Source organism: Apus apus, chromosome 3 (assembly GCF_020740795.1).
Source record: "Apus apus isolate bApuApu2 chromosome 3, bApuApu2.pri.cur, whole genome shotgun sequence".
Taxonomy (NCBI): domain Eukaryota; kingdom Metazoa; phylum Chordata; class Aves; order Apodiformes; family Apodidae; genus Apus; species Apus apus.
Window position 1 is genome coordinate 96,557,490 of NC_067284.1, and position 24,629 is coordinate 96,582,118.

Below are 24,629 nucleotides of genomic sequence, written 5' to 3' on the forward strand. Positions count from 1 at the left end.
TTTAGTTTCTACCAACTCTGGTCCTGCCTCTTCTAGATGAAAAACTGTATTGTACGTTAAACATTTTGGAGACACTTTGCTTTTAACTGCAATTGCAGGCTGGTAAAAGGGTTCCAGTGCAAGCTTAGCTATAGCTTAATTATTCACATAAAAGATTGTAAGTTTTCTTACCAACTCAGTCTTGCATTGTCATACTAATGATGCCAATGTTAATTAAAATACTGACTTCAGTATTCCACACGTTTACATTTAAGTGACTTGTTGTAAAGGAGAGTTTAATTCTGGCATGTTGCTCTACTCACTCAGCACCCCAGAAACTCAGAGCATGTGTTTTCTGAAAGACATACCAACAGCTTAACCAAAGGAAAGGGAGAATTACTCTAATCTACCATCTCATTAATGAAGAGGGGATCCAGGCAATTGGCTTCAGTTTACACTCTGACTCAGCTCATTTTCTCAGTCTCCAGTTTATTTTAAGGTGCCTTTTATGGCTTTGAAAAAAGCACAGTGCACCAAGAGTTGAGAAAAGATTGGGGATATAGCCACATGCTTGGCACTTCACTTCATGTGGAGGAGACATGCAGTGAATTAATTGAGCAGCAGGGGATAAGCTAAGTATAGCTGGGATCTGCTTGTGCTTGGTTTGCTTTTGAGGGTGACTTGTCGCTGTAGATGAACTCTCGGCTTGGGTCTCAGTTTCTGCACCTTCTACCACAATGGCTTTGGGACCCCAGGTTAAAAGTGATCTCTGGAGCGATTCCAGTCTCCCTGCAGAGATAATTTTAAAACTGATTTTAAGACAGTTGAGGTGAACAAAACATTTGAGCTGAGTAGGCTGAAGAGTGTCCACAGAAATACTGATGAGCATAGCTGGCGTTTCACTTACAGTGTGAAAGTATTGATAGAAATATGTTCAATCTATCTTGTTCCTGGTTTTTCAGTTGCTCCTGAACATAGTTCACAGCATCTGCTTTAGCCTGCTTGGTTTGTACTCTGCTCCACTGCCAGTAACAAAGGGCTTTCTCTGGGGAGTCTGCTGGGAAGCAAAGAAGACCAGATGGGTGTACGAACTCAAAGTCCTTTCTTGGACCATGCAGAGGGGCTGGGTAACCAGGCGAGTAGTGGGGGAATGGCTGTCCCCGATGGTGCAGCTTCCCGGGGACATGGAAGGGTCTCTCTGGGAAGGGGCTCTCCTGTACACTACTCCACTGTGCTCATGTGAATCCTGCTCATGCCCGGGCAAGGTGTGTGATGTTGATTCCCACTGGCTTTGTCACTCTGAATGCATATCAAGTCTCATTCTGGAGGCAAAATAAACGTAATTGACTTTCTACTGGTTTTATGCTCATATAGCTCAGTAAAAGCAAATGCTCTCAGTTAAACAGCAAAGAGGACTGGGGGACTGGAGCATCTCTCTTTTGAGGAAAGGTTAAGAGAGCTGGGAATCTTTAGCCTGGCGAAGAGAAGGCTGAGGAGAAACCTTATTAATGCCTATAAATATCTAAAGGGCAAGCGTAAGGAGGATGGAGTCAGACTCCTTTCAGTAGTGCCCAGGAATAGGAAAAGGGGCAATGGGCATAAACTGGAGCACAGGAAGTTCCATCTGAACATGAGGGAAAACTTCTTTATGGTGAGGGTGACAAAGCACTGGAACAGGCTGCCCAGGGGGGTTGTGGAGTGTCCTTCTCTGGAGGTATTCCAAACTCGCCTGGATGCAGTCCTGTGTGATGTGCTCTAGGCATTCCTGCTTTAGCAGGGGAGTTGGACTAGATGATCTCTAGAGATCCCTTCCAACAATGACAATTCTGTGATTCTGTGAAAAGTAAGTTCTCTCTTAATTTGTACGATAGTTTCATATGATGAAATGAGCTGTGGTACAACAAAGTGAATACACATGTAAAGGCAGTATGAAATTTGATGTCATGTCTGTTCAGATGATTGTGAAACCATTGTTAAAGTTTTCAGAGGTGTTGAAGGCTTGAGAAACTACCTCTTTTTTTAATACAAGTTAATAGCTAGACAAAAATTATTCTAAAACCAAAAATCCTGTTGACATTAATTTTGACTTGTGTAAAAAACAAACCCAAAAACCAAAACAAAGAGGGAGAGTGTGGAAAGGCTCCTGGGGATTTCAGACTTGCTTTTGATTTTGTAGGGAATGTGCACTCAGTACACTCTGAAACCCTGAGTTGTTGGGCCTTGTTTGTTTTACAGCTAATGCTTTCATTTGTTAAAATTTCACAACAAAAGTTATTTTTCTTTTTTTTTTGAAAAGCAGAACAACCTTGTGACTATGAGCAGAATACATATATATTAAATACATTGGCATGAATGTTCTGCACTGTGCTTATGAACTAGGTCCATATATTGCATTACTCTGTGTTTTAGCTGTAGGAATATACTACAATATATACCAAAAGCTCCTAAATGAAAAAAATTGTATAAATATATGTATATATAAAATAAATCACCTTTTTTCATCATACTCGGTTTCATCCTAATGCTCTCTCTTAAGCTGACTCATTACAACTGCCAGCTATTTTAGGAGCGATTGCCGTAGAAAATTACAGTGTCATGTCTGCAGTTCTCTGGTATTGGTTAATCCCTAATTTTGAGCAGAGAGGGTTTGGAGCTGTGGCCAGAGGTCCCAAGTTTAGACATGAGCAGTCTGTGACACAAGCTTGCTGTCTTTGGGTGGGGACACGAGGCATATGTATTGCTACTGTAAAAACTAGCTGTGACAGCAAAATGAGTCCAAGCATCAAAAACCAAGCTAAATTGTTTAACTGTATTTGTATCAAGACTACATTTGGTTGGTTGGTTGGTTCCTAAGCGAAGAGCAGTTTAATAAACTTGCAACCCACTAATGAGTCAATGAGGGTCGCAGTCCTCCAGAGAGAAACACTTATTAGAAGTTTGCTCGAGTTATTTCTTTTTTACAGAACAGTTAATACTGAAATGCAGTATGAAGCACTGAAATGAATTGCAGTGACTTGTACTCATGGAGAGTAGTACCTGACTTTATACAGGGTCCTTATGAGTCACCACTCCCTGGAAAAATGAATGGCACCATCTGCTTTAGCCCTGTGAAAGGGGGAAGGAAGCAGTACTGTTGGAAATGGGGAAGGGTACTGCCTGAGCCAGCTCTTTCTGATGAATAGCCAAAACCCCCTCCAACAATGAGAAACAAATGCCACAGCCTGCATCAACCCTCTCCCCAGGTGGTGCTGCTCCTCAGAGTGCTATTGACTTCTGTGAAAGCAGATACTTGGTCTTGCCATTCACCAACAACTACCCCTTGCAGAGCACAGCTATTGTGTGTACAATGCCAGAGTTCCTTCTGAAGATGCTTCAAGTGGAAATTGGGATCTTGTTTACTATAAAAATTGCTTTTTATTGTTCTAAGGCTCAGAAAAGAGGTACTAACTTTGGAGCACTTTGCAGTTCTGCAGTACTTTCTTAGTCTTTAGGACTCCAACAAGCTGCAGAAATGCCACGTTATTTGGCATAGAAGTTGACAGGCAGATGTGAGTTTAAAGGACATGGGAATGTTTCTGACAACCTGTTCTTGCATAGAGTTAGCTTGCATGATTATGAAAAAATTTTAATCCAAGGAGGAAAGAAATGAAACTCAGGCTTTGGCTCTGAAAATCTTGTCAACATTAATGTGGATAATTTTACTATAACAGGCAAGTGTGGAACCCCACCTAAATCTAGTTACAACTTGTATGGGTAATAACTGTCTGCTTTCACAGTCATAATTTACTTTTTTAAAAAAAATCTCTTTCGAGGCTTCTAATTTTCACACTTAGATAGTGCTCAAATGTGGAAGTATTTATAGTTGCTTTTAAAGTCTTCCACTGAACATAACCTGCAAAATTTACTTCTCCCCATAAGCAGGTGTGTGCATTAGCATACACAAAACTGGGTATGTACAATTACATTGTTTGAAGGGGGGGCTGTGTTGGTGATTTTGGGTTTTCTTTTATCGTGTTTTTATTTTTTTGAGATACATAGATTGTCACAAAGCATCTTGGAGGCTCTATTGCAAAGCTGCTTGCTTTTTAAACTCTAGGTTTTCTTGTTTTTTTTTCTTTCAAGTAAAGGGAAAATCTCTGAAAGAAGAAAAAATGAAATTCAGTTAGTAAGTCTGTGGCAGTGTTAGGTCTATCACAGTGAATTCATTGATCAGGAACTGGAGGAGACATTGTCTTGATGTCATCATCTTTATCTTGCACGTGTTAGCTGCTAGTGTGGCAAAATCTGAATGTATGTAAACTTTTTCTCCCCATGCAGAGTGAAGATTTCCACATATATACGCAGTACTGCACCAACTACCCAAGGTAGGAATACTGGGTTCCCTTTGTTCGTTTGTCTCTTTACCTGTCTGTGTAATGCAAGTTACAGTCTATACCAAAAATTGTGCCCTTTCCCTTCTCACAGTTGGAGTGAGAGTAAAGGAGTTTACCTTTTTTTCTTAATTTTAAAAATATATATTTTAAGAAATTATAATCTGAAACTTTATTCTGACTAGTCTTGTCTTTCATTGTCATTAATCATCCTTTAGAAAATTATGGTCTTATTCTGCATTGCTCAAAATACTTGATTCCCACTAAGAATGGTTGCATGTCAAAGGAAAATATAACTGAATTCACAGCATATCTTAAAAAAAACAAAACAAAACCAACATATAACAAAAAATCCCCCTCATTCCCACCAGTGATTTGATTAGGAGCCTGCTGCCCGTTTTTACAAGGGAAGAAAGTAACAATTCTTGACTTTGCCCACAGACTTACAGTGATGCCATGTCTTAAAGCTATGTGTTGATGTTTCCAGGTCAGTGGCTGTGTTGACAGAATGCATGAGGAACAAGACACTGGCCAAGTTCTTCAGGGAGCGACAAGAAGCACTGCAACATTCTCTGCCCCTGGGCTCCTATCTCTTGAAACCCGTCCAGCGCATCCTCAAGTACCACCTGCTTTTGCACGTGAGCACCTGTTAGAAATACATTTCATTTAGGGCTGTTGCAAGTCAAAGTTCCTGTCTCTGGCACAAGACTTGATGATTAGAAAGGTTCTGGGTTTCTTTTGATGCTTTTCTTCTGGGGGTGTTTGTTTTTGATGTATTGAGACTATTTCTGCTTTCATCATTTCAGAGCATATGTATATATTTGGAGTGAAAAATTTTGGTAATTATTTTAGAAACATTGAATCAGTCTATAAATCCAAATACTTAGCTTTAAAAAAACAAAACAAAACCAAAACAGCAACAAAAAACCCAACAACCAAACAAAAACAAACAAACAAAAAACCCAAACACAAAATGCCAAACCCCCCCCCCCCAAAAGCAAACAAACAAAAAAAGCAAACAAAAACTAAAAAAACAAACCAAACAAAAAAACCTGGTCTGTAATCCTGAAGTTGTTTGGAAGATTATTATCATGAGCAAACACTTTTGTACACAAAACTATGGTTCCAGTGAAATACAGCATTTTTCCAGATGTTGCAATGCTGGAGGTGGCTGAAAGAAGAACTAAGTACATATAAACACCACACTTGGTAAGAATTTTGTGGAGAGAAATGACTGAGGAAGCGGGAACTCTTTCCATATTCATTAAGCAAGTTTCAGAAATTCCTGCTTTATTGTTAATGTTTTCCACATATGTTTCCTATTAGAGAATCATGTTCTAGTGAAGTGTAAAGACACTGATTCTTATTTTAAGTGTCTGGTGCTTTTCTGCTCTCCTACTGTAAAGTAATGCCCAGTGTAATTACATCAGGGTATTCTAAGTGTGTAGATATGTTCTGTGTTTTAAGAAAGCCATTAAACACAGTCTGAAAAGGTCTCCTGTCAGCATGCTGCACTCTCCTTCTGTGCCTCTCTGCTCACATCAGCTGCTGCAAGTATAGTTGCTGCTAAACTGACCGTAAAGGCTTGGCTTTGTTAGTTGTCTTGTATTAATCAAGTTGATAATGACATGCAATAGTAACAAAGGCAGAAATGTTGCATTTGAGTGATTGCAATGCAAAGACAACATAGTACAGATAAAAATATAATATTGCACCTGGCTGGGAAAATTAATTTAGAAATAACAGAACTTGTTTTCCCTGTTGTAGGAAATAGAAAACCACCTTGACAAGGACACTGAGGGCTATGATGTGGTGCTGGATGCCATAGATACGATGCAGAGAGTGGCGTGGCATATAAATGACATGAAGAGGAAACATGAACATGCCATCAGGCTCCAAGTGAGTTCCCAAAGAGTTTATATGGGTGTTTGTGAGCTGTTTTTGTCAAGATATATGCCATTAACATTTTCTAGTTTATCTTTTCTTTTAATCTTTGTCAGTCATAATTTAGACTCTTGTTGAGTATGCCTGTGGCTGTTTGATCTTGGTCATAGCTGCTGCAGGAAAATCTCAGACATCTCTGCCCTACAAGCAGCATCCTGTAAAGCATTTATTTTGCAGTAATATGGAACTTAAGATAACTTTCCTTTCTTCCTTTCCCTCAATTGTACAGCACTGCTGTACAACCCTAGGGCATGGCTTTGTTCAGAAATCCTGTGGTTTCCGATTTCTCCCCTTTGTGCTGATTAATTTTGTTTTGAGGCATTTCTTATGCTTCTTCTTGTTTAAGTATTTTCCTCTTAGGCTTTTGAAGACTCATTATCAGTCGCTTTGTGAGATGTATAAACCTAGAAATGTGATAGCTGGAAAAAGGTTTAAATCTCTACGAATGAATAATTTTTTAGGAGAAAACAAAAGCTACGCCCTGAGTAACTTTTGGCATCAAGAGCAAGCTATTTTGTAGACATTTTACAGAACTATCATTCTATTTCAAACTTCCCAGTGAATCACGATTTGACATTACATTTTCATTAGCAGTATTTATATTGCTTTTAAGTAAATTAGGGGGATTTTTTGGTTTATAAAAGGGAGTAATAGGATTATACCATTCCAGAAATCTATGTCATAGTGTTTGTTGTCCCTTTCTTTCTTTAAAAAAAAGTGGTTCCTTACTGGCCCTCATTCTTGTGGGATTTTTTTGTTGTTTGTGTAGGAAGAATAGGGTTACATTTGATAATGTCTTGCCTGCAGCTCTGTAACCTTTGCCACACATAGCTGGAAATGCATGCTAATGACTTACCTACAGTCTGCTATAAATCTGAGTAATGTTAACCAGTAATATTTGGCAACAAAGAGGGTTAAAGGCTTTTGAAAAAGTGTGGGGTTTTTTTATTATTTTAAAGTAATTTATTTGGCTTAGCTGGCAAATGTATGGGGTTGTGGAAAATGTTTATGTTCATACTTAGCCTTTTAAAAAGTAAAATGTGTCTGCAGCCATGAAGATAGGTCTTCTGTGGGCTATCACACTGCCATTTGGTCTGTAATGCTGCAGGTACTGCTGCAACAGTTCCTGTTCAGAGTCTCCCTCAGCAATGGTGGACGTGATCCCTGTGCTCTGTACCTTGACTTATTTACAAGATTCTAGATAGACCTGATAATATGAATTTTTTTTATTTGTCCTCTTTATTTTTTTGTGTGTGCTGCTTTTGGATTTTCTTCCTGTGAATGCTCTAGGCTGCATTTCTGCATCAGATATACTGAGATGTTTTCTACCTGAATGCTGTATTGAAGTGTGATGTCCTAGAGACCAGCCTAGGATGAAGAAATCTGTGCCTGCTTTGCTAATGCTGCCAGGCTTAAAGTCTGGTGGATGTTTTTAAAGATTTCTCTACTTGAGGTTTAATCTGCGTTTATGATTTGCTGTGCCATTCTTATGTGCTATATCATTGCCACTGAAAGAAAAAACAAGCAACTGAAGGGAACAAGAATAGCCATGGTTAAGTGACACAGACTTATTATGATGTTCTTAGATGTTTCTCCAACCTTTTGTTTTTCTTAAGTATTATTTAAGTTGAGAAATACCTGTGGTGTGTATACAAATCTTTATAAATACAAACAGATCTTGGCATCTTCAAATTATCAGTTTACCAGATCACTTCTGGTCTTTTAGTCTTCTGAGAAACATCTCTTCAATCTGGACACTTCACAGACGTGTCTTCTGTGATGGGCCTACAGGACACACAGATGGCATTATGATTCATCCAGAGCAGGACCACACAACTTCGGGAGGATACACAGGCTGAGAGAAAAGTTAACAGAAATTGTTTAGGGACATAGAGGGAAGGGGGGAGCAGGCACAAGAAAAGTCTCATAACTGAGTTACAGACCATTCTCCATTGCTGTGCTGCCAGGGAGATGGAGTTGTGCTCTTTCACCGCAGGCTGTCCTGGGGAGCTCTGGGCTTTTTGCTGGGTTCATATATGGGTAACCAGTACTCAGGAGGTGTGTTTTAGTCAGGGCTTTGCAACAGGCCTCCAGGCATCTGGCTGCGATGTTGCACTTAATGTAGCAACCTCAGTAGCAGTGTATGGTGACTTTACACGGTCAGATGCTGAACTTCATATAAGTGAGTGGGAATGGCCTCAGCAGTTCTTGTTTGAGTCTTTAAGTATGATCTGAAATGGATGTTGGTTGTTCTTCTTTGATCTGTTGCAGGAGATACAGAGTTTGCTCACGAACTGGAAAGGGCCAGACCTCACGAGTTATGGGGAGCTGGTGTTAGAAGGAACATTCCGCATTCAGAGAGCCAAAAATGAGCGCACGTTGTTCCTCTTCGACAAGCTGCTGCTAATTACAAAAAAGAGAGATGAGATGTTTGTATACAAAGCTCACATATTGGTATGTTGGAGTGCAGGTGGTCATCTGCTGACTCCGGGTCTCCATGAAAATCCCTCATGACTCACATCGTTGTCTCTCTTTGTTACAGTGTGGGAATCTCATGCTTGTTGAAGTAATACCAAAGGAACCACTTAGTTTTAGCGTCTTCCACTACAAAAATCCCAAGATGCAACATACTGTCCAGGTATGACAGAAGCCTCCCTGCCTACTGGGTAACCTGACTAACAACTGTCAGCTATTCCTGAGCCTGTGTAGTGCAGTAACGCATTTTTTCACAGTGCTACAATTTTTTTTATCAGGCAAAGTCACAGCAAGACAAGCGCCTTTGGATTCTTCACTTGAAGAGATTAATTCTAGAAAACCATCCTGCTAAAATTCCTGCCAAGGTAAAAATTAAAAAAGCTCACTACCTCCTTGTATGTGCATTTGGCTTAAAGCAATCTTCTTAGCTGCAGGACGCATGGCAATTTACAGAAAGTTTAGACACCAGGAGATTAATTAACATGTTGTGTCCTTATGTCTTTAAAAGTTCCTCAAAATTAATGGGGTGGTTCTATTAAAAGCAGCTGCTGAGCTTGGTACAGGAGTAGAATTTAAGTGGGTTAGCAGCATTGCTGTCCACATGAGGATTTGCCTGCTAAGATGTGAGTAACAGATGCAAAGTCAATAAGCTTCACTGTAAGAGCATACCTTGGCTTGATACTGCCTGTCTGCACAACACCAAAAAGCACTAATTGCAGTATGTGCCGACACTACCAAGCTAGTTTTAATCTATCTTGGTGAGGTATCATAGCAGTAAAGCCATTAGCCACACACTTCACCTTTATACACACACCCATCCTGAACCCTCATCTTTAGCCATGACATCTGAGCTCTTTTTGGTGAGACAGCTGGCAAGATTTATGCCAGATTAAATGAGGCACCGAGATCATATTCATAGCTGTAATGTCTAAGAGTCGGGAAACCTGGTCCTTTTATTTATTAAATCCTGTCTTAGAGCTCCAGGTGATGTTTCCCAATATAACATATTGCACTTCTCAAAGAGTGGTCACCCTGGTTAATTCTTGCCATGACACAGCAGCCACTGACTCATGTGGAAGCAGGATTTTTTCTTCTTTTTTTTTTTTTTTTTTTTTAAACAAGTTTTACTGCTTTCTTTTGGCCTTCACTGATCAGTTTCATTGACTTTTTTTTTTCCACTGAATTTTATGCTGTAATGGCCAAGAAATTTCACCTGTGACTGGCATACACAGTGCTGTATGAACTCCCATTTTCAACAAAAAAGAGAATTATGGGAGAAGAATCTCTAGCAGTTGCTATTATTAATTCTTTCCTTTTTGTTGACAGAGTTTATCAAAGGTATAATGTTTATGCTAGTATCTGTGCTTACAATGTAAATGCTCATTGCAGTTTATTAGGTTGTAAAAACAAATATTGCAGCATGATCTCAGCTTTAGCATCAATATTATTTTTCTTTTATTTTTTTGACAAACCAGTAGTTGCTATTTGTGAGACTTCTCTCTGCCCAGATTTTGGAGGATTTCAAAGTAGTCCACATATGACACCTGGTGGATAATTACTGAACTGCACCTGTATAAGGGCAAGCAGGTTATGTAGAGTATTTTTTTTTAGTTTATTCTTTTTCCTATAAAAAAAAAAAGTCACAAATTTTAAGCAGTCGTGAGATGCTTTTGGTGAGGCCACATCTGGAATATTGTGTCCAGTTCTGGGCCCCTCAGTTCAAGAAGGACAGGGAAGTGCTTGAAAGAGTCCAGCGCAGAGCCACAAGGATGATTAAGGGAGTGGAACATCTCCCTTATGAGGAAAGGCTGAGGGAGCTGGGTCTCTTTAGTTTGGAGAAAAGGAGACTGAGGGGGGACCTCATCAATGTTTACAAATATGTAAAGGGTGAGTGTCAAGACGATGGAGTTAAGCTTTTTTCAGTGAAGACCAGTGATAGGACAAGGGGTAATGGATACAAGTTGGAGCATAGGAGGTTTAAGATGAATATCAGGAAAAATTTTTTTACTGTAAGAGTGACAGAGCACTGGAACAGGCTGCCCAGAGAGGTTGTGGAGTCTCCTTCGCTGGAGACATTCAAAACCCGCCTGGATGCCTTCCTGTGTGATGTACTCTAGGTGACCCTGCTCTGGCAGGGGGGTTGGACTAGATGATCTTTCGAGGTCCCTTCCAACCCCTAGGATTCTATGATTCTATGATTCTATGAATGATGGTTTATTTTAATAGCTGTTCCTCAAGGAAACTCTTAAAGGAAGCGAGGTTGATAGTGTTTTCTATGACAACTTCAGAATTAAAAAATAAGTAAGGACTTAAACTATTTGATTTTTAGGGAGGAAATTTTCTGTGAATCACAAAAAGACTTGTTATTCCCAGACACTAGGGCCTGTTTTGTGACAATCTCAGCAATACAGAGAGGTGTATCAACGGGTGTCCTCCTTGCGGGAAACAAACCTCCAGACACCCAACATGTGCAGCAGGATCTCAGCGCAGCACAGCCCCTATCTTTGATACCAAAGTAGTTTTTGCAGTCAGATGTGCCATCACTCCACCCTCCAGAAATACCTCTGATGCCTCAGGGATGTGCTCCTACCCCTTGGGTTTCCAGGAGGGCAGGTGGGCATGCAAGGCAGAGTTGCTGGATCCATGAACAGCAGGGTTTTGTGTGAAGCTCTGGTAAGCTCCTGCCAGCAAAATTCTTCTTCAGGTGTGTAACGTGTCCAGCACACAGAGAAAGAAAGAAAGTAATGCTGCTAACTGTGTTCAGTAGTTAAAAAATCAAACTTGCTTATGTTTATATATAAACTCACTCTTGTCTGTAATATGCAATGCAATTTGTCCTTCTATTTATAGTTTAACTTTTTCATTTGTTGTGTTTCTCTTTCAGGCCAAACAGGCAATTCTAGAAATGGATGCCATACGTAAGTTGGGTTTTTTTCCACTTTCATTTAAAAATTAATAAAACCATCTTAAGAAGTCTAGTTTTAACTGTTGGTTTCATCTGAGATGAAGGAAGGCCAGGCTTATGTTGCTTAAGACCTTGCTGGAAAAACTAAAATTGGGTGCAGATCCTGTGGAGTTCTCTAGGCATTTGGCTGACTGATCAGCAACCAACAAGTTAAGCAAGGAAGAAACAGATTAGGCCTTTTGTAACCTCTGGCCACCCTCTTTTGCTTATTTCATGCTGACTAAATGTATGATCTTTCCCATTTTGTGCCATAAGCTCAATCTGACTAGGACCCACTGAAGGGCTAGCAATAAGCAAATGCAGCTTGAAGTGTGCAGCAGTTTTTATGCCTTACCTTTCTGGCACACCTGCAGCTGGAGGACAGCGAAGGAAGCTGCCGGCGGCTCCCCACAGTGTGCACTGCCCCTCTGGAAGGGAAAGAAGGCTGCTCTGCAAAGCTGCCTGCTCTGGCTGTCCTCCATTACCTGCAGTCCTTTAGCGTGGCAGCTCCTCCTGCAGTTGCAGAAAGCAACTACACCTGCAGAACAGCCCCAGGAACATGCTTGTGTTTTAAGGGTTATACCTGTGCGTGTTTCAGGATCCAGGGCTAGAGAGCGTGTGTGGTGCTGCTGCCTGCGCTCAGAGTGTGATCTCATCTGCTCTGTCCCTGCTGCTGCACCTCTCCTTGCTGCCTCTGCTGGTGCAAGCTGTGTTAGCTCTTCATGTTACCAGTGATCCCTAGCAGTATAGGGAGATGAGAACAATACTCCTGTGATATAAATGCTGAGGAAGTGTTAGAGTAAGGTAGGCTTGTTTTTTTCATATGTAGTTGTATTGGTCAAGAGGGCTTTGACTGAGAAACTGGCAAATAATTAAAGATGAGGATAGTGCATAAATGTTGTAGGGTTAGCCATCTGGAGCAAGGCACAAACCAAAAGGGCTGGGTAGTTAACAACTACCCTACAGCAGCAAATCACATTGCTTGTGTTGCTTCAGGCTCTGATGAAATGCCACTTTGTCAGTAATAAAGGGATGATGGCACTGCCTCTGAAAAGAGCTGCAGAGGCATGTGAAGTTACATCCTTGTCACTCTCTTATTCCTCGTGCCCCTGCTTGTTCCACAGATCACCCAGGCTTCCACTATAGCCCTGAGGGAGAAATTAAATCTTCGTACCAGCCTAAAGAAGGCAGTGCTCCTCACAGAGTGAGAAGGAAATCAGGTGAATAAACTCCTTTACCACCAAGATGACAAGAGAGAAAATGGGGGTGTTTAGAGTTGGGTGAGGCTGGGCACCTGCAATTCGTCCTTAGCCAGTACTCCACACAGCTTTAGCATGGCACAATAACCCTCAGGTGTGGGTGGAGTATCTTATTAAACATCTGGTTTTGTATGTGTTGGGTTTTTTTAATCCACTGTTTGCATTTAATTTCATGGATATGCATTTCTAATCATGGATGTGTAAAGAACAGTTGGTACTTTCTAATGGATGAAAGAATGCATATGCAGGAAAGCCAGTCACATTATTTAAATCTGGCATTTCTACCCCTACACCCTAAGTAATTACTCTCTCAGAAATGGTTCCATCATGATTGTGATAGACTAAAACATAATTACTGCCTTTACTTAGTGTAATGTTTGTCTTATGGATAATAGAGATTTGAGAGTTAGTTAAGCTGACTTTTGAGTTGTTGTTGGTTTTTTTTTCTCTTAGCTCAAACATACATCCATAAATACTGTTAGTTTCCTCTTGAAGCCACTACAAATGTCTCTCTATATAGGTGATTTCATATTGCAGTCACTGTGTTCCTCTCTTCAGGTACTTAAGGACCTTTCTAATATGAAATGTGTAACATTGTGTACTGGGAATGACTTAAACAAGATTCATTAGAGTATTGACATAGTGATTTGTTGGACAGCAGCATCTGTGTTTGAAAAAAAAATAAATCAATTACTTTTCAGGCATCTTCCTTTTGTTCCTGAGGTGAAGAATTGCATTGGTGCTGCTTTGCCTGTAAATGGAATAATACAAAATACTGATCAAATGGCCTCCTGTGTAACACTCAGCTACTTATGTTGTTAAAACCTTGCTAAGCTGTTGGTACCTCATTCATATTTCTAATAGGAAACCTTCAGCAACTTAGAACAGTAACAGAGATGACCAAGTCTTTTGAAAGCAGAAATCTTAACATGGGATGAAAATGTATGTGTGGGTTGCTGTATGGAGGGCAGCTGCTGTTGCATTAAGAAACACATATGATTTTTAGTAGCAGCTGTAGGTTTGACACATCAACAAATACTTTATTTGTGAGGAAACGGGGTGATTAAGAAATGAAAATCTAGCTTCCTTGCAGGGCCTCAGAAGCTTAAATTTTAGTACTCATGTTATAAAAAGTTGTCCAAGGTACCTGTGACTTTCTTTGGAATGCTGAAGTGCTTAAACATATTGTTGTCTTTTTCAGAACCCTCATCTAGAGTCCATAAGGTTTTGAAGTCAAATGGTAAGCTACTTTGTCTTCTGTTGATTTACGTAGTTCTTCTGTCCTTTGTAGAACAAATACAGATGGCTCCCTTTCTCCTATAACTTCCCCTAAACACGTTGTTGGGCAGGGGGGGACAAAGTTTGCAAAGAAAACAAATGTTAGTTGTAACATCTAACATGTATTTTCCACGTTTGGTTTCTGGTCCTGTAAACATCCTAGCAACTGGTAATTGAACACACCGTTGTGGCTATTGTGAGTAGTTGCCCGTATCATGTCAGTGTTGCAAAATCAGGACCTCAAGTGCAACTCATGCTGCCTCTGTTTTATCCGAGACCCTGTAGTTTGTTTGCTCAATTGCTGCTTCGTTTAATCCTCCATTGGGAATTCTTAAGTGGGATACTAGTGTAGCAGTAAAACAGGTGTAGACTGATACCAGTTTGATTATTCGTTTATGATGAAGTATGTATTTCTCTTTTCAGCTGTAAGTCCCGACATGCAGAAGGTAAGCCAGTTCTTGTATTTCTTGATTTAGCACATTCAAATGACTTTGAGTACAGTACTTACTGTAAAATTGGCATCTTCTTGCTTGTCTTGTATTTAAGAATGGAAACAAAACCACAATTGTTGTTTAACATCTTGAATAAGATTATTGGAATGAAAGCAATAGAAATACAGCTATTTCAGGAATATCCAATAAAGAAAAAAAGACTGATCTATATATTGGTTGTACTAAATAATACTATAGGGTACTTTAACATACCACTATAATCATGGAAGTTTTGTTTATAAAGGTAGTGTTTATTCTTTGGAGCATGTCTTTGCATTTATTAAATGAAGGTTTCACCTTATCCTGATACATATATCATATATTTAAGTCATGATATATGACCAAACAGAGCTGATACAGCTTAAGCAGATGGAAATGAGCATTTCCAATTTTACATTTTCTGTAAGACTTTGTAATGACGTTCCCCATGCAGTCTGTAAGTCTCATGTTGAATTTCAGGTCCAAGGCTTTTAGCTGGGATGGAATTTTAAGTGAGGGTGTGGGGAAGTTTTACAAACAGGGAATGTTAGATATGTCTTCACTGGGATACCATAACACTAAAGCCCATGATTGGGGTGGGGTTTTTTGCATATATTTTTTTTCAGTTCTAATTATTCTGTGGAAAACTACTGATTGTTTTACATACTTCTTTATAAGTCTAATTTCAGTGCAGCTAACTGAACGTAGCTTAAACATTGCCTCTAAGGCTAATGTAAAATACAAAATCTCCATAAACTTCTAAACAAAGTTTTGTGGTGTTCTTGTTGTTTTTTGGGATTTTTTTAGCGGATCAGTATTGAAGGAGCCCTGCTATCTAAAGCCACCAAACTAGGATCAAATGACGCCCTGCTGAATTCTAGGAAGAAGGTTTCCTTGGAATCCAGTGGGCTGGAGAGCCAGTTTCAAGAGTCCATTGAGCCAGCCTACAGCAGTGATCAGGATGAAAATCTCCAGACTTCTGCTACAGAACAGATTGATGCTGATGATGAAGAAGAGTCTGAACAGGTAAGAAAAAGAGAGGAAAAAATAAACCCCTTTTTTCCTGGAGAGAATGGAAGAGGGATTCAAGTTACCTGTAAAACTTAAGGGAGGCAGGAATATGTTACAAGTGTTAGTAACTCTTTCTTCTTAGAAATATTTTTAAGCTAATATTTTTAAGCTACATTAAGCTAAGATGCAGGCACTGCCACATATGATGTGGTGTTTCTTGATCTGCAGGCTGCTGGTAGTAGATTGGAACATGAACTTTAATATGGGATGTTGTGAGTAGGATTTATGAAAAAGAGAATTTTGAAATGTGACTATGTTAAAGAATGTAAATTTTTAGTTTGTTTGGCTTAGTTGATGCTGAGGTCATCATATCCTTGTGTAGTCCATTTATTTTGTGAATTATCTAAAATCTATTATTCACTCTTTTTTTTGAAGCTTACTGCACATGTCCTCTTTGAAATGACAGTGCTTACTTTGTAAATCTTTGATAAAAAAGTGTCTCATATCAGTGCAGTGTCTTGTAATTTTCCCTCTTCCTGACATGAATAAGTACAAAAGAATTAGTAAGTGCAAAAGAATACCACTATAAAAATGTATAATAGTAGTTTACTGTTTAATCATATCTGTGGCAACAGTATCTTCTCAGATTGCCCCCACTCCCACCATACATGCCCTTCACTCTTCAGTTAATTTGCACACTGCTCAACATACAATGTTCTGGCCATATGTTTGTCTGGTGATTGTTTGCATGTTGGTTTTTTTGTGGGAAGTTGGACCTCTTTCTGATTTTCAAGACTGCAAATGATAGCAAGACTATCCCCTCCCTATTTTAAAACAAAACAAAACAAAAACAAACTTTGAAAAATGAACTTTCATGAGACCACCTCCTGTCATAACTTTGGCTGTGAGATTAAGCCCTTTCCATCAGTTTCTTTGTATTCTTTTACATCTTTATTTTATGCACAGCTTCTGCTTTCAACTCCTTCTGACAAGATGTATGGATTGATTTAACTTAACTGGTTATTTGTAAAGAAAATTTTCTAGGCTTTGAATCATTGTTGTGCTGGTGCTCTAACTACTCATGAGCATTTTGTTCTCCTGGTGTAGATACCTGACCTGTTCTAGTAATTCTTCTGAACAAGACTGAACAAAGAGCTGTAGATTTTATTTACCCCTCTCTTGCTGTTTTGTTTTAAACTACAGGGAATGCAGCAAAACTCACTGCAGAAATCAAAAGGGGGAAGAAAAAGACTTAACAGTCAAGCTGCTGAAAATGTTGAGAAACGGAGAAGTATTAATCTCAACAAGTGTGAAACACAGGTATGTAATTATTTTTTTTTACTTCTATTTCGCTATGCATCATAAATAAGTCTAAGAAATCTGTGTTCCTAGATAGGTGAGTCATCTTCTGTTTATGTCATGTGTCAATATTCATAACATTGAAATATTCATCTGTATGATGAAAAACTATTCTTTTTGGGGCAGGGAAAACAAACAACCTAACCAATCAGCATTAACTTAAGCCAAAAGGAATTATCTTTCCCTCTTTGCCAACCTCTGGCTGGGAACATCTACAGCATCATTCATGTTAGCATTAGCAGGCATGTGGCCTTGCTGTAATTTAGATCTGGTAGCTGAGCTGTATGAAAACTTGCTCCCAGAAGACAATGAAATTTTCAGTGGCATGTGCTAGAGAGCATAACACCCCTTTCTGCTAGGGTTATAGGCAAGGAGAAAAGGAGGAGAACAAAACTTTTGGCACAAGCTCAGAGTCAGATTAGCTTAATCCAATTGTGAAACTGCAGAGTTAGCATAAAAGGTTTAATCTAACCCCTGCCAAACAAATTTGTCTTTAATTACTCATGCATTAGCACGAGCCAGTGTCTTGTATTTGAAGTAAGATATTATTAAACGCCAAGAGTGAACTCTGAGCCGTGCAAAGGATTAGGGGGCAAAGTAGTCTGGCATTGCTGCCTTGGCTCCCTCGCTCTCTAGCAAGGAGCCTGCTCACCCTGCCCATCTCCACCTGACTCCATGCTGTGGGACACCCTAGTGCAATGGTAGTTCTGTGAACAGAGAGAAGGTGTATTATTGCAGGGGATAGGCTAACCTCACCTGCCTATTTCAAATCTCCACAGAGCTCCAAGGACCCTTCAGATGAAGAGTCAACCCCGTTGAATACCGATCTTCCATTTTCCTGCACAGCTAGACAGCCACAGTTGCCTAGACAATTCAGCACACCCCAGAGCAACTCACTAATCATGAATATCTTGGGGGGAAGTACCTCTATTAGAAACATCTGGACTGACCATCAGATCAGGCAGGCATTGTTCCCCAGCCGGCGTCCACCTTATGAGAATGAAGACGACGAAGATGATTATCAGATGTTTGTACCATCAGTGTCTACATCCAATGCCAGTTCCACTGTTGGTGGAGAGAGGAGGAGTTCTTCTGGGCGTCCATGCAGCTGGCACCTGGGAGTAGTACATCAAAATGAGACTTCCAGCCCCACTCGTCACAAAGTTGTTAGGCGGGCCAGTAGTGCTGGTGAAAGTAACACGTGTCCAGCTGGCGCCAGGTATACAATTGGGGAGCGCAGTTCTCGAAGGGAAGCAAAGAGAGCAGAGGTGAGCAGTATGAATGTGTATCCTGAATCTTCAGAGGAGCTGACCATCGATGATATTGAACATGTTTATGATAATATAAGCTATGAAGACTTAAAGCTGATGGGTCTGACACGAAGGGAGGAGACAGACCGCGGTCCCCAGAGATCTGCTAGAGACTCTCTCTACGAGGCTGAAAACAAAAGCAGCTTAGATTCACCCTCCAAAAAGAGGACACAAAATCAAAACAGGACCTCCATTCGTGCTAGTAGGGATGAGATACTACTCAGTAGAGAAGCACCTACTTCAAGTCTGGATGAGCTCAGGATTGTTGAAGACAATATCTATGACACCATAGTGCTCCCAGAAGCACCACTGTTGAATTTAAAAAGTGCTAAAAGGCGGAATTTTCTGGGTCTGGAAAAAGACTTTGCATGTTGTGACAATTTACAGCAGTTTGTTTCTGAAGAGAGTCTCCAGTTCAGTGAAGATGAAAGTCCTTACCATCGTGTTCCTGTCGACAATGATTATTTGAGCTTAGTAGATAGCTCCTCCAACTCTGATTCACTCTCCCATAAGTCTGCAGCAGATAAACTCTCAGAGGAAGTAGATGAGATTTGGAATGACCTGGAGAACTACATCAAGAAGAACGAGGAAAAGACAAGAGACCGTCTTCTTGCAGCCTTTCCTGTTTGTAAAGATGATATGCAGGAACGGTTGCATGCTGGTAGTACACCTGAACTAAGTAAAGATGTAGAGTACTCACTGTCCACTCTCTCTCTGCCAGAAACTCCTATTTTCCCTAAAACTGTGAAGCCCAGGGCTGCCACCTTAAGTGAGGCTAACCTCAGGCTTGAAGACACTACACCATACAAGGAGAACTCTCTTTTGAGTCTGAACAGATCTTCCTTCTCCAGTGAGGTGCCTTTTGTAGATAGCCCATATGAATCTGCCAATAGTGTTCTGTCCAACGTGCACACAGAGGGTATGGAAAATGACTTGGCTGTTGTGGATAAAACAAAAAACAGAGTTTTTATGATGGCAAGACAGTACAGTCAAAAAATAAAGAAGGCTAACCAACTTTTGAAAGTTAAAAGCCCAGAGCAGGAACAGCCAGCTAGCAGACAACAAAAACTGAAACACAAAGATCTTGCTGCCATTCTGGAGGAGAAGAAACAGGGTGGTCCTGCTATTGGTACGTCAAAAATATGTATTTACAGATATATTACTTCAGTAACTTTAATTGAAATGGGAAGATTTTGAATTTTCCCCACCTTACTAGTTGAGTATTAGCATTGCGTTTTCTGAGTTACCTCTGAAATTAGTTTTCTGTTCCTGCTTCTAATGTGAATAGGCCTTTCTATCACAATAAATTCTTGTTGTTACTTGATAAATCTGGGAATAAATAGTGAGGTAGTGTCAGGAAAGATCAATTCAGCTTAAGCTGGAAATACAACTTATGCCTGACTCATTACTGGCCTTTTTACAGAAAAGTGGTTATTTCCTGCAGTAGTGTGAGCTTCCAGAGTTTGATTGAAAAGGTGTATTTCCTGGTATATTCACCTTCTAACAAGTCATGTATGTTTGCTCAGGTATCATCCATATCATGCTTACAAGCATAAGGAATGGGGTCAGATAAGAAAGAGCTGGTGTTCTTGCTCTTTCTAATAAATATGCAACGTTGTGGTTATGCAACAGCTTTAGAACTAATTTTGTCTGCAGTCAGTTGAAACAAATTGGAGACTTGGAGCCAGCAGACTTCATGTGCTAGAGTGTCATTCTTGCCTTCTTGTGATATATTTATAAAAATCCTTAAATATCATCTTTATCAATTTATTTTCAGAATGTTCTTTTCCATTTTAACATGAAACAAGCAGGGTATTATTTGAACTGTGTGCTACATTGTGTCCTGCATGATTATTTACTGTTGCAAGACATTTTATGCTTTTTTTTTTTCAATGCAGTGCACTGAAATGCAATGCAATGCATGCCTCTTCCAGCCTCCATTGTTTCACGTTACTTTGTTCAGGCTGAAGACATTGACACAGCTGTAAACTTTTCTCTTAACCAATATAAAGCATTCTGGGATTTTTAAATCTTCATGCCACTCATTTGAATGGATTGCTTGCCTCTTCTAAATTAATTCTCTCTCCTTTCTAGGTGCCAGAATAGCTGAATATTCCCAGCTTTATGACCAAGTCATCTTTAGAGAAAGTTCACCTAAGGTTCAAAAGGAAGCCTGGACCACCCCTCAGGAGCCATCAGTCGGGAGGTATTCCACACCGGTGGCTGCATCTCCTTGTTCCCAGGCTGACAGTGAATGCTCAAGAGCAGAGGATTGGCCTTTGCATTCTACCTACAGTAACGGTGAGCTGGCCGACTTCTCTCCATGGTCTGAATCCCAAGAGCCAAAGTCAAAGAGCTCGTACACAGAAGCTGGTACAAAAAGCAATTCAAGGCAGTTGCCATCAGCTGGCTCGGTGCCTTCACTTCAGATTTCTAACCGTTTGCATGTCCCGGCACAGAGGTGGAGCACCATTATAAGCCAACCAAACAAAGAAAATTTACATCAAGATAACATCTATAACTCCCTTGGGAGAAGAGTAACCAATGTAAAACCACAGGTTTACAGCAGGTCACAGTCATCTTCTTCGATTGTGGTCAACAGGTCTGGAGAAGCCATCATATATCCTAATGAAATGGAGAAGAAAAAGCTGCATTCAAATAGGAACTTCCGATTCAACAGCCATCAAACACCAGGTGTTGCATCAGGATGTACAGGGCCTGATAAGAGAAAGCAGATCCCTGAAAACTGTTCTGATATGATTCTGCAGGATTCTCAAAAGGTCCTGAGAGTGAACAGGGCTTCCCCTCTGACAGCACAGATGGCCACTCAGAACTATTTTTCTAATTTCAAAGATACTGAAGAAGAAGGGGATGATGATGACTATGTTGAAATAAAGTCTGAAGATGAAGGATCTGACTTGGAGACCTCTCAGAACCAAGCAAGGAAAGTGGATCCTAAGCTGCATAATGCAGATGCTGCTCCTTCTGAAACTCTCTGCAGCAAAACTGTCTCTTGTACTCCTGCCAAGTCTGACAGCAGCAAACATGCACTTAACCCCTATCTGACTGCATACGGTGATTCGGATAAACTGAACGACTACCTGTGGAGAGTACCATCTCCTAATCAGCAGAATATTGTCCAGTCTCTAAGGGAGAAGTTTCAGTGTCTCAGTTCAAGTAGCTTTGCTTGATGCTTTCAGAAATTTCTAACTGTACTGCCTTACTATGACAGAGTATATACTAGGACACTCAGTACTGGCGTCATATATTTCTGTAATATTACACAATCAGAGGTTGTATCACAGTAATGTTGTAAATAGATGTGAAATGTATCTTTTTAAAATGGTTTAGGATCCTGGAAGTGAAAAAGGCCATGTGCACAGTGCCTGGGGTCTCACTCTATAGTGCAGGTTGACTTCTCATCTCCTCTTTAACCTCCACATCTCTTCCCTTGTTAGGTGTGATACCCTTTGATTCTTACCGAGCCAGGTGTCATGCCGTTTTATCATGTGAAAACCTTAGTATTTGGACTTTTGATTTGGTGACCTGTGTTCTGCATCCCAAATACTTGTGTGATTACCCTGGTTACATATGAAAGCATTCAGCTAAGCAGCTACTCTTGTGACTGCAGATTTCTGAGCAGGATGCTTGTAGTTACACCAACATGCCAAGTGTGTGAATGCACATACTTTTTGCACGTTACTTTTTGACATACATATTCTGAGAGTGTGGGACCAATGCATATGCTATATTACTATAGAACAGGCTCCTTACATTTGAAACAAAATCTCATCCGAGTGTTTGTCTGGAATGCCAGACTGATAGCTCTGTGTCTGAAGCCTTTTCTGCTTTCTTTAACTGCATAGTAAGTAGAGGATGGGCAGCGAGATCTATTTCTGTGAATCATTGGATGTGACACAGTCTTTGTCTGGAGGATGTTTTGGGCAGTAGAAGGCAAGCTCCACTGCCTGTGAAGATGGCTAGACTGAATTTGGTACCTCCAGAGGTGGTGGCTTTTGTGACAGGCAGACAAAATTTGAGTATCTTGTAGCACAGAGCCCAGCACTGGAAAGTTGCTGGGTGTGAATTTGTTGAGTAGCTGCGTTTTATATGCAGCAACAAGAAGGGTATTTGTTCGAGTCCCAAAGTCAGTAGCCCTGAGAGAGAAAGGGGCTTGGCTGGATGCTTGGGCGAAATACAAATTTTGTGGTGTGTTTGGCCCATAGGGTGCTTCAGCAATACTGTCGCTGAGTGACAAGCTGCCTTCCCCAGGGAATGTATCTCCTGTAGTAGGAAAGGATCCTTCCTGGCAGAGAGGTGAAATACATATTTTCTCAACCAGCCGGGGCTGACTCTAATGCCATTTATGTACAATAAAAGTAACTTTAAAAATTAGAATACATTCCATTCTTTTGCAAATAATGCATAGAATAAATGCTGCCATTAACAGCAAGACCTGGCTTTCCAATACAATGCAAATTTACTCCCCTTTATCATCTTCGTTGCACAGTATTGGATTCTGTTACTTGAAAACATTGTACCTAAAGGCAAGTCTAAGTATATCTATGCAGATCATCTTGTGTGACTGTTCTTTTTTGGTGCTTAAATTCTTCAGATTACATGGATAAAGCCAGTACAGAGTTAAACATATCACTAAACAAAGGAGTTTAACTGAAGTACTGTTTTTATTAGTCACTCCCCTCAGCTACAGAGCACTATACTTCCAGGACAGACAACTATGTCCTACATTGGTTACCATGAGGAAAACCTGAAGTTATCTGTGTACAGCTAATTACTGTAGACTAAGATTTAAGGACTTGAACTTGTTAGAATGGATTAAATTATTTACCGCATGGATCTTGCATTGGCTAGGAATTGTTTTGAGGGCTGGTTGGTCATGGTACTTACTAGCTCGTACCACAGGGATACTTGTTACAGCCAGCACATCTACTGTGATGGGACCCACATCTGTCTAGCAAAATCCGATTGAGAAATAATGTTGTACATATTTAAGATGCTGAAGTGTAGCAGAGCCCATATTTATTTAATATAGCTTGTAAAGTATTGTAAATATGAATAGAAGTTAAATTTGTGCTTTACTCATGCACATCTAGATTTGTTTAAACAGCTAGGGGAATGTTGTTTAACTCGCATCTCATGCAATCAGTGGATTTGGGGGGCGGGGGGGGGAGGGACGTGACAAAAAAAAAACAAACTCAAACAGAAAAAAGGACTTGGATTAGCGTGTAACTTCTCCCAGGGATCATTTCATACTATTTTTAATAAACGTTGAGTATGTAAAAGCTTTGCGTTGCGTTCATTGGGGGGGGAGGGGGGAGGAGAGAGGGTGGTTTCTGACGAAGGGAGATTGTTTGGGGGTGATTTGGGTATTGGGTTTTATTTTAGTGCAGGCAAGCGGAAGCGAAAGGGGACGGGGCGGGGGAGCGGGACGAGAGGGAGGGCGGTCCTCCAGCACCGCCCTTCCCCTCGCCCCGCTCCCGCCCCGGCGCCGCTGCCTCGGTACCCGGCGGAGCGATGAGACCCGCGGCCCTGCGGCGCTGCCTGGCCCCGGCGCTCCCCGCCGCGCTGCCGCCGAGCCGCGGGCGGTGCGGACCGGGGGGCCGGGGGGGGCCGGGGGCGGCGGCAGCGCGGTAAGAGACGCACGTGGGGAGGCGGTGCCGGCTGATGCAACCGGGGGGAGGTGGGGGGGTAAAGGGACTTGGGGGGCGTAAAGGGATTTAGGGGTGGAGAGAGTTTCCTCAGTGAGTGTGTCGGCTTGGGTTTTGGGGTGCCCGATGCCCCACCCGGGAGTGGAGGTGACCTCGTGTTAAAATGTCCATCCTTTTTCCCCCTCCCCATCCCGCAGTCATCGGCTGTTGTGTTTTGGGGTTTTTGGGGTGTTTTTTTTGTTGTTGTTGTTCTTTTTTTCCGTGGCTTTTGTGTTACGGCATTTGCAGGCGTTAGGTGGCAGTCGTTAAGGTGAAGCTAAGCATGGACATGTGTCTGGAAGACGTGTCTTCTGTGTCGTCCCTCATCGCTACCCCTCCCCACCCCCCCTTCCATTCAACCTTAGCTGGGACAGTTTGTCTGCCACGGCACTGACCTGAATTGCCTTTTCTACGAGGAGGGCTGGGGTATAAGGTAGCAAAAAAGCGCCCTGGACAGCGTTTCCCTCCGTTAGTCTTGCTTGCTGTGGGGGACAGACAAACAGACATCTTTTAGGGGATCTC

At 40.9% G+C, this 24,629-nt stretch overlaps 1 protein-coding gene across 5 annotated transcripts in view; it reads left to right on the plus strand.

The window, feature by feature from the left end:
- The window catches only part of PLEKHG1 (pleckstrin homology and RhoGEF domain containing G1), a 133,019-nt gene extending 109,437 nt beyond the window's left edge, over positions 1-23,582 (plus strand). For all 5 annotated transcript variants that reach the window (XM_051615030.1, XM_051615027.1, XM_051615026.1 and 2 more), the window contains 14 exons: positions 4,297-4,343; positions 4,837-4,987; positions 6,117-6,248; positions 8,565-8,747; positions 8,836-8,931; positions 9,047-9,133; positions 11,653-11,686; positions 12,837-12,932; positions 14,173-14,211; positions 14,673-14,695; positions 15,527-15,745; positions 16,934-17,050; positions 17,869-19,528; positions 20,494-23,582. In XM_051615030.1, the coding sequence (XP_051470990.1) occupies positions 4,297-4,343; positions 4,837-4,987; positions 6,117-6,248; positions 8,565-8,747; positions 8,836-8,931; positions 9,047-9,133; positions 11,653-11,686; positions 12,837-12,932; positions 14,173-14,211; positions 14,673-14,695; positions 15,527-15,745; positions 16,934-17,050; positions 17,869-19,528; positions 20,494-21,590 (3,981 nt within the window). In that variant the 3' untranslated portion in view covers positions 21,591-23,582. The remainder of the gene's footprint in view (positions 1-4,296; positions 4,344-4,836; positions 4,988-6,116; positions 6,249-8,564; positions 8,748-8,835; positions 8,932-9,046; positions 9,134-11,652; positions 11,687-12,836; positions 12,933-14,172; positions 14,212-14,672; positions 14,696-15,526; positions 15,746-16,933; positions 17,051-17,868; positions 19,529-20,493) is intronic.
- The last annotated feature ends 1,047 nt before the right edge of the window (positions 23,583-24,629 follow it).